Raw genomic sequence first — 9,880 nt, forward strand, 5'->3', positions numbered from 1 at the left:
ATATATATATATGTATATATATATTCAGGGATTTTGCAAGCTAGCTTGTAACTTAAAATCAGCCATGGGTGGAGGTATTTGCACTGTGAACATCAGCAAATACTACAAATCCAGATTTTTCTCCACAACTACCCCCCACAAAAAAAAAGCTGGTCCCAGAACATCACTACCCCCATTGAACTAGAGTAACCTTTGCCTTAAATCCTGGTTTAAATGGCACCACTTTAAAGCCTTTCCTGCCCATTCTTCTCTCCACACACAAAATTGATCACTACTTCTAAGCCCTTTGCATGCTTTATTATAGCATTTGTCGCTCTATAGCATAACTATATTTACATGTCTCTTTTTAATACTAACCCCTGAGTTCCTGGGACAGAGTTCATATAATTATCTTTGTCTCTGTCATTCATTCACTTAACATTCATTGAACTGATACACACTGAACCAATATATTTAATATATATCAGGCATTGTTCTCAGGGTACAAAAATGAAAGGATTTAGTCTGCAAGAAGCTGATAGTTAGTCCATGGGAAGAGAGAAATCCAAATAGTCCATTATAATACAGTGAGACAAGTACATTGCTAGAAGTCTGTACAAGATATATTGGAGCCTGGAGGAAAAAAAACCCTGCCTAGGGAAATGGGGGAGTCTTCACAGAGCAGGTAAGACTTAAATGATGAGCAGAAAGCTGTTGCCTGTAACAAAGTGCTGCAGTCACTACTTTTACAGAGAGAAAAATTTTATAGACTTTTTCCCACTCTGGAGAACAGAATTATTCAAGGTTCTTTGTAACACAGTATATCAGCTTTATGTGGAAACCCTGTGTGAATGTTTTACACTCTTGGAATGCGTGGAGAAAGTGCTCATTCTCTACTGTGGAGAATGTTGTCATTCTGAGTACTATCTGTTATCCCAATAATGTTGTATAGTGAGCCATCTCAAAACTCCATAGCTTAAAACAGTAACAGTTTATTATTTCTCACAAATCTAAGGGCTTACCAGGCAGTTCTGCTCTGGCCAGGCCTAGCTGATTGCAGCTGGGCGCACTCATCCGTCTGCAATCAATCAGATGGCAGGTCAGCCTGGGGCTGCCTGCTTTAGGATGCCCTTGGCTAAGTCAGCTCAGATCTCCATGTTTTCTCCTCCCTCTAGCAGACTAGCTCAGGCATGTTCCCGTGGTGGTGGCTGGAGTCCAAGAGAGAAAGTGGAAACATGCAAGTGTAGTTCGGGCAACTGCTTGCTTCAAGCTTGCTAATGTCCACTAGGCCAAAGCAAGGGAAGTCACATGGCTAAGGCCAGAGTTAGTATACAAGAAATAGATAAAAGGAAACGTGAAAAATTGGGGCCATTACTGCAATGAGTTCACCACAAGCACATACTCTGTGCTAGGCTCTCTTCTAGACCTTGTGTTTCTCTGCAGATGTTACTTGCCAGTGAATTTGCTTCCAGCTGGTTGGGTGCCCTGTGGTGATAATGAGCAAATTTTTCTGAGCAGTCTAGACCTATAAAGCTCATTTCTGTTTTGAGTGTTCATTGTTATTTGCATATCTATTGAAATGACACATCATTTGGAAGGCTGAAGAAATTTAAGAATCACTTGTTTAGTGATATATCCAAGTCATGACATTAAACTCCTTTACATATTCTAGTCTCCTATACTTTTTGACAGTCATGGTATCCACAAGGAAAACACACCTTGTAGAGGCTTAAAAACATTTATGTTTTTAAAGATCAGTTATATGTAACCTCTCCTACTTAGCATTTCATGAGCTAGATTTCTTGTATGAAATGCAAAACTTTAAACTGGAAGAAATTTCAACCCATCTGTGAAAAGGAAACAGATTTTTATTTATTGAGGCCTTAGAAACGAAGTAGCCCCTTTACTTTTAACTAGTAACCTAGTTAAGTAGAAAGTACTGGGCATATAAAACATTAACATAACAGTTAATAAAATGTTCTGTTTGGTCTTTGTCCAAAAGTAACTAAATCATCAAAAATTCAAATCTGCAATTTTTTTTACAAGATTCATATGATGAGTGTTTTGTTGTCATCATCCTTATCATTGATGAAAATGACAGAGAGCTGGAGTAGCCAGTAGTAAAAGGGCAGTGGACAGAGAAAGGATTGAAACAAGTGGACAAATGGAGGAATGAACCATTTTTTTCAAATCCAAAAGCCAAATCCAACTGGACAGCCAAATATACATAGTACCAGAGGGCAGAGCCAAGACTAGAACCCAGACTGCCCTACCAGTGCTCTTCCATGGCACTGCATTGTGAGAATAGTCTTGTCCCACTGTATTGTAATGGACTATTTGGAATTCTCTCTTCTGAGTGCAGCCAAAGCAAGGTTGAATGTTTGTTCATAGATTAATCTATTTAACCAGTTTCATATTTTTAAAATCAGTAGAAAAGGGTCACTGAAGAGGCAGAAAATAAATTGCAAAGCGAACTTCTGGGCTAGAGATTGGACCAGCAGAGTCTACCACCCAGGCGCACCCAAAGGCTCTTCCCCACCAAAAGGAAAACCAGTGTGGCATGAAGGATCACATAGGGCTCCCTCAACTTTGATTTACTCTGTTTTTCTGCCAGGTTTGCCCACAGTTCATATGCTCCCAACACTGGATCAAAGGGCTTGTTCTACCTGGAATTCCCTCTTCCTGAATCCATCCTGACACACCCCCATGTAGTAATATATTGGAGCTGACATCTACCAGCTTGGGAGTACTAATTGTCAAATATTCAGGAATTTAATAGTGAGAGTAGGGCAGGGAACTAGCTATTGAGAGCAGCTACCACAGGAAAGATTTTAGGATCAAGTTTTTTTTCTAGGATCAAAGTATTTTTGAGGAAAATAATATTAGCCTCAAGAAAATGGTGACCTTTTTTGGTTACAATTTAAGGTACTGACTTTAAAAATAGGGGACTGGTTAAATAGATTACTCTGTGAACAAACATTCAACCTTGCATTGGCTGCATTGAGAAAAACAATCCAGACTATTCTTAGTGCAGTGTCATGGAAGAGCACTGGCAGGGCAGTCTGCGTTCCAGTTCTGGCTCTGCCCTTTGCTTGCTGTGCATATCTGGCTCTCCGACTAGATAGTGACAGCTTTTGGATTTGAAGTTCTCTTGAGACCCTGTCAACTCCAGTATGCTGGCATGTTCTTTGCATCTTTGAGGTTATGGTAGATCCTCACCTCTGCACCGCTATAGTTTTGACCTATTCTTGAGTAACATGAGTAGGGGAGGGATCTGTTATATGGGGGCACATTGGGTGTGGCATTGGTAAGCAGGTGAAAAGAGACTCCATAGTAGTGAATACGAACCCTCAGTTACCTCCAAAAGTCAGAAAGTTACCTTTCAAAAGTCAGATGGCAGACTTTTGAAAGACTTAAAAATTGACTAGCTAAGACTTCAAGACAGGCTGACTTAAGAAATGAAGAAACTATTAAGTTAATCCTATAACTCATTATGTGTATGTCCTAAGCCCTGTCAGACTAATCAGCAGTAGTTAAAGCGGTAAAAAGGTAGAGATACATATAGTAAATTTAGGAGTCATTCATCAAAGAGGGAGATATGATCAGTCTATTAAATCGTGATAGGTGTAACAGAATTTATTCATCAATTGCTGGATAACTGGAATGAAGGAACATTATTTTAAACCTTAAAATGGGTGAAGAGGCAAGATGGTATTTATTAACACTAAAATGTTAGTAGTTAATGGTAATTTTCACATGATGCTGCCATCTGAAAATATACAAGATTTTTAGTTCAACAAATTCAGGTAAACTTAGGCATGAAAGGTCTATTAATGAACATCAAGAGAAATAAGAGATGCTTGAAGAACATCTCTGAACTCTGGATGTGACATCAAGGGAAGCAACTGTGCTGTTTTCCTTTTTCTTCAGGTGTTGGTAGACTTTTTCTGTAAAGGGCCAGATAGCAAATATTTTAGGCTTGGAGATCATTCACTCTCTGTCTATGCAACTTTGCCATAAAAGTGTACTTAACGTGAGGTAGCCATATAAAATATGTAAATGAGCTTGGCATGCACCCGTAGTCCCAGGTACTTGGGAGACAGCAGGGTGGAGGCCAACCTGGGCAACATAGCAAAATCCTGTGTCTTAAAAATTTTTTAATTTAAAAAAGTATGTAAATAAAAAATTACAATTTTGAAAGTATGTAAATGAATGGGCATATCTGTGTTCCAATAAAAACTTTATTTCCAAAAACAGGTGGCAGGCAAGATTTGGCTTGTGTGCTATAGTTTGCCATGCCCTGTTTGTAAGTAAAAGCTATTGTCCATAAGTATTTCCCCTTTCTAGGTCTTGGTCTCTGGCTTCTGTTAAATAAGGAAATTGTACTAGATGATTTCTGACATTTCGCAGGTTTTGTCTCCTTTAGTAGTACCTCTCTCTGAAGCTTAAGTGATCCATAGGCTGAGTGACATTTATTTGTAAGGTCAGTGTTTTAAACATCCAGGTTGAACAAATGTGTAAGTCTCTAGAGCAGAGTTTATCAGTCTTGGCACCACTGGCATTTTCATTTTGGTCTGGATAATGTTTTGGGGGAGGGAGACTGTCCTGTGCAGTGTAGGATGCTTAGCAGCATCCCTGGCCTCCTGGCACTCCCCACCCCTCAGTTGTGACAACCAAAAATGTCTCTAGGCACTGCCAAATGTACCCTGGGAAGCAAAATCACCCCTGGTTGAAAACCACTTCTGTGGAAACTTTAAAAATAACTAGAAAAATGTCAAATACTAGAAAATCAGGCCATGCAACCCAAGACAGCCACCAAGATATCAAACATATTTATTCAGGTACCAGGTCAAAAAAGCCAAGCCAAAGGGAACAAACATCTTATTAGAAAGAGAAGAGCAATGAGAGTTGTATTCATCCAGTCAAAGAGGGCTAGAAAGTTGATGACTGACTACCTTTTTTTAATTTTTTTATTTTATTTTTTATTTTTTATTTATTTTTTTTTTGAGACAGAGTTTCGCTGTTGTTGCCCAGGCTGGAGTGCAGTGGCACGATCTCGGCTCACCGCAACTTCCACCTCCCGGGTTCAAGCGATTCTCCTGCCTCAGCCTCCCGAGTAGCTGGGATTACAGGCATGTACCACCACACCTGGCTAATTTTGTATTTTCAGTAAAGACAGGGTTTCTCCATGTTTGTCAGGCTGATCTCAAACTCCCAACCTCAGGCGACCCACCCACCTCGGCCTCCCAAAGTTCTGGGATTACAGGTGTGAGCCACCTTGGCCGACTGGTAGCTGACTACTTTTTAATATTGATTTAGATCATTTTATAAGTGTTCCTGAGTCTAGTGAATCCCTTTAAATAGAGCGTTATCGATAATGGATAACTGAAAAGTCACACTAAAACAAGGAAACATGAATGAAGAGAGATATAAACAAGATCATTGTTAATGAACACTAAGAATATTTACTTTTTCACTCCTGTTATATTGCTTGATGGAGTCTCCAGCAGAAAGAATTCATATTGGGTGAATTCAGAACCCTTATCTATGAGGCCCAGGGTTTTCTGTTTTATTTTGTTTTGCCTTAAATTGTTAAATCAAGTGTGGCATATTCCTACAATGGCATATTATTTAGCAGAGACAATGAATGAATATAGCTTCAAAAAGCTACATAGAGGGATCTTTGAAGCTAGGTTTTAAATGCTAGCAGCTGATCCTTTAACAAATCCCTGTCACCTAGACAGCTTGCAGTTTGGCTGCAATTAAAAGCCAAAATCATCTTGTTTCAACAATAAAGGTGTGCTTGATTTTATTCTGCCTGTAATTTATGCCCATATTATTTCTTTTAGGAAGTCATTATCTTCCCATTGTGATTGATATTAATCATAGCTGACAAGCCCTAAATATCCAAATGGCTTTGTATAAGTTTTTCATTTTTGTCTTGTTTTGGGTTTTATTTTCTTTACGTTAACTTTAATACTGGGTGTGTCTTCTGAACAATACGCACTCTAGAGACACTAATTATAGTCTCAAACTCTGCTTTTGACTTTTTCTGTTACCAGGGGCGGGTCTCTTTTCCCTGCTGAGGAAACAGTTTCTTCATCTGCAAAATGATAGATTCCCAAACTCTGGTCCCAGGATGGCTATAAAAAAACCATGTTTGAAGTCTTGTGTAAAATTTGGATTTCTGTGCCTCACCCCTAGATTCTGAATCTGTAGTCTAGGGTAAGGTCTAGGAAACTCAGGTGATTCTGGTGTACAGCCATGTTTGACGACAAGTAGAGATAATGTCTAAAGTCCTTTCAAATCTAAAATGCAGTGGTTACATGAAATATATATTTCCCTAGATGTCATTTATTAGATTATTTTCTGGAAATTTTTTTATATCCTGCAAGGAATAATTAAGATTAAAATTTTGTAGCGCCTCCAACCCCACATACACACAACTTTATATAAACTTAGTTTGCTATAACTGGTCAGCTTATGGCTCTGAGTAGTCATCTTGATCCTGATATATGTTGGAAGATGGTTTCCCTTTTTACCAGGTTATCATTTCATAACTTCTGTGTTTTCAGTCTTGGATTTAGAGAAGAATTAAATAGTTTTAATATCATGATTTCCATGTAACCATAAAGTGGAATTAAATTACAAATTCTGTCTGGTTGTTAATTTCTGTTTGTTTTTCTTTAATTTACAGAATGCTCTTTTCAGTTGCATTAGCAGAAATGAAAGTAAGTATATTTGTCAATGGTTGTACAAGCAGTCCAAAGATATACTTAGCCATCTGAAGCAATGTGTACAGCAGGATTCCGATAGGCTGTTTCCCATGGTGTATTTAGGTCATTCATGTATTATAACAATTCCCATGTCCTAATTGTAGATCTACAATGCAGAGACTAAAGCTGTATGTGCTAGAGGATGATCACAACCCAATAAATAGGCCCATTTTCAGAAGTTAAGTACACCCATGCTATGTAATGTAGCACTTGCCGAGTGCTGTGTCTCAGTTCATTCAGCAGACATTGATTGAGTACTTGGTCAGTGTGGGGCAGACACATCTGTGGAGGACATGACCTGTACACAAAGAACCCTGGGATATGGTAGGATATGAGATAGTGTCACTGGATAAAGTGCTACAGGAGTTCAGAGAAAGAAGGGATCATATTTTGCAGGGGTACTTAGAGGTGGCCTCATGGAGTTGGTAGCTGATCCGGGCCGTGAAGGATGGGTAAGATGTGAACAGCAGAGAATGGAGGAAATGGAGATTGGAGGAAGGGCTTACAGGTGAAGGGAATAGTGAGCGCAGTTAGAGATGGGAAAACACATGTAAGGAACAAAGAGTTCTTTAGCTCAGCAGGGAAGTATATTGAAGGATAATAAGAAACATTTGCGTCTGTACTTTATCTTCTATCCTTTCTGGGACTTAGTTCAAGATTTTCCAGGTGGTCTCAGGCACATAATCTTATGTCCTCCCACACTGGTGAAAAGGCCAGCTGATTGGAAGAATCAGAAGATAGGCATCTTGTCCTATTCCTATATGTCTATTCTTACATGTCCTCACTATTCCCCACCACCATCACTGAGGTTTATAGTGATAAATGTGGCCATTAATCATTGTTCTTTGGCCAGGCGCTGTGGCTCACGCCTATAACCCTGGCACTTTGGGAGGCAGAGATGGGTGGATCCCTTGAGGTCAGGAGTTCGAGACCGGCCTGGCCTATATGGTGAAAACCCATCTCTACTAAAAATATAAAAATTAGCTGGGTGTAGTGGCATGTGCCTATAATCCCAGCTACTAGAGAGGCTGAGGCAGGAGAATCGCTTGAACCCAGGAGGCGGAGGTTACAGTAAGCCAAGATCATACCACTGCACTCCAGTCTGGGCGACAGAGCGAGACTCTGTCTCAAAAAAAAAAAAAAAAAAAGTGCTCTTTGTGAAGAAAATGAACTCTTTGGCAATAAACACAATAAGTTTGGTAGTAGTTGCAAGTTTAAAAGAGGTGGTACAGTAGGTATGGAATAGTTTCCTGGTCTGGGAAACTGAGGCTTGTCGTACATCAGTTCAGTCCTAGTTCAGTTTCTTCAATTATGACTTTATTATCATCATTATCATTATTTCTGGAAGTCACCTGAACTCCCTACTCATTGGTCTTTGGAATTCACTGGAAACCTGATTCTGGTTCCTCCACATCTATTCCTAATAATTATCAAGAATTTCCTCCCTGCTTTCTCTCTCTCTCTCTCTCTCTCCTTTTTTCTTTTTGAGAAAAGGTTTGGCTGTGTTACTGAGGCTAGAGTGTGGTGGCGAGATCTTGGCTGACTGTAACCTCCGCCTCCTGGGCTCAAACCATCCTTCCACCTCAACCTCCCTAGTAATTGGGCCCACAAGCACATGCCACCGCCCCCAGTTCATTTTTGTATTTTTAGTATAGATGGAGTTTCAACATTTTGCCCAGGCTGGCCTCAAACTCCTGGACTTCCAAAGTACTGGGATTATAGGTGTGAGCCATAGCACCCGACCCCCCTACTTTCTCTTAACCTCTTCCTGCCATACCTCTACCTCTCCCTTCAGCCTCCCACAGACTCCCTTAGATTCCTGTGAGGGGTTCTTGTCCATTACATATCCCACATCTGCACCCCCAGGTACTCATCTAGGTCTCCCAGAATACCTTCAATGGCAGCCCATTAATTTTTTTAATACATAAATCCAGAGTAATATTTATTTCAAATGAGTTTTCTTTTCAGTGTTGAAGCAGGTCATATCAATTGTGAGATGAAGTCTATCTCAATTTAGGCATACTCTTACAGATAGATGTTCAAACTGTATAGAACTTTCGGGATTTTGTTTCAAGATATACAGTTATATAAATGTCAGATTTACTGAATGATCCTTTCATCACTTAGTTTTTACTGGCCCTGTTTTATAAATGTGAGGGATTTGGGGTTTTGTTTTATTTTGGTTTGGTTTGGTTTTGCTTTGCTTTGTGTTTATAAACCTCTACAAATCTAACACAGAAAGACACTGCTTCGCTGGTTTTCAACATGGGCACTCTTGGCATTTTGAGAGACAGTGTTTGTTGTTTGAGACTGTCCTATGCGTTACAAGACATTTAGCAGCCCTAACCCCCATGTACTAAATGCCTGTCGTAGTCCAACTCCTTGTGGGGTGTGGTACTGCTACTGTAGAGAGCCACTGGACTACAGATTGTAAGTTGATGAATAATGACTTTCTTATACTAGTGAGCACTTGAATGTCCCCATGATTAAACATACAGAAGTGCCAATTTTAAGTGTTCATCTTCTGTGGCATGGTTTTATTTCTCAAATTTAGAAAGACATATTGTTCCATCATTATGAGGTTGATTTAATGTTAAGAAAAAGCTGTTTTCATTTCAGTGCCTTCTCTTTTTTTCTCCATAGTGGGCTCGGTTTGTTGCAGTTATGCAGGTCATCACACAAACTGCCGAGAGTACTGTCAAGCCATTTTTCGAACAGACTCTTCTCCTGGTCCATCTCAGATCAAAGCAGTGGAAAATTATTGTGCCTCTATTAGTCCACAATTAATACATTGTGTGAACAATTATACTCAATCTTATCCAATGAGGAACCCAACAGATAGTAAGTAAAAGGGACATATTCTTCTCATTTCAGTCTTTGGTAAAAGAGTGTACAAAGGCCGGGCGCAGTGGCTCAAGCCTGTAATCCCAGCACTTTGGGAGGCCGAGACGGGTGGATCACGAGATCAGGAGATCGAGACCATCCTGGCTAACACTGTGAAACCCCGTCTCTACTAAAAAATACAAAAAACTAGCCGGGTGAGGTGGCAGGTGCCTGTAGTCCCAGCTACTCGGGAGGCTGAGGCAGGAGAATGGCGTAAACCCGGGAGGCGGAGCTTGCAGTGA

General features: G+C 39.9%; 1 protein-coding gene across 2 annotated transcripts in view; it reads left to right on the forward strand.

Moving 5' to 3' along the window:
- Nucleotides 1-9,880, forward strand: part of RECK (reversion-inducing-cysteine-rich protein with kazal motifs) — a 95,198-nt gene that overhangs the window by 37,327 nt on the left and 47,991 nt on the right. For both annotated transcript variants that reach the window (XM_011939390.1, XM_011939389.1), the window contains 2 exons: nt 6,677-6,710; nt 9,399-9,596. In XM_011939390.1, coding sequence (XP_011794780.1) covers nt 6,677-6,710; nt 9,399-9,596 — 232 coding nt within the window. The remainder of the gene's footprint in view (nt 1-6,676; nt 6,711-9,398; nt 9,597-9,880) is intronic.

The sequence above is a fragment of the Colobus angolensis genome, unplaced genomic scaffold (genome assembly GCF_000951035.1).
Source record: "Colobus angolensis palliatus isolate OR3802 unplaced genomic scaffold, Cang.pa_1.0 Scaffold181, whole genome shotgun sequence".
NCBI classification, from domain to species: domain Eukaryota; kingdom Metazoa; phylum Chordata; class Mammalia; order Primates; family Cercopithecidae; genus Colobus; species Colobus angolensis.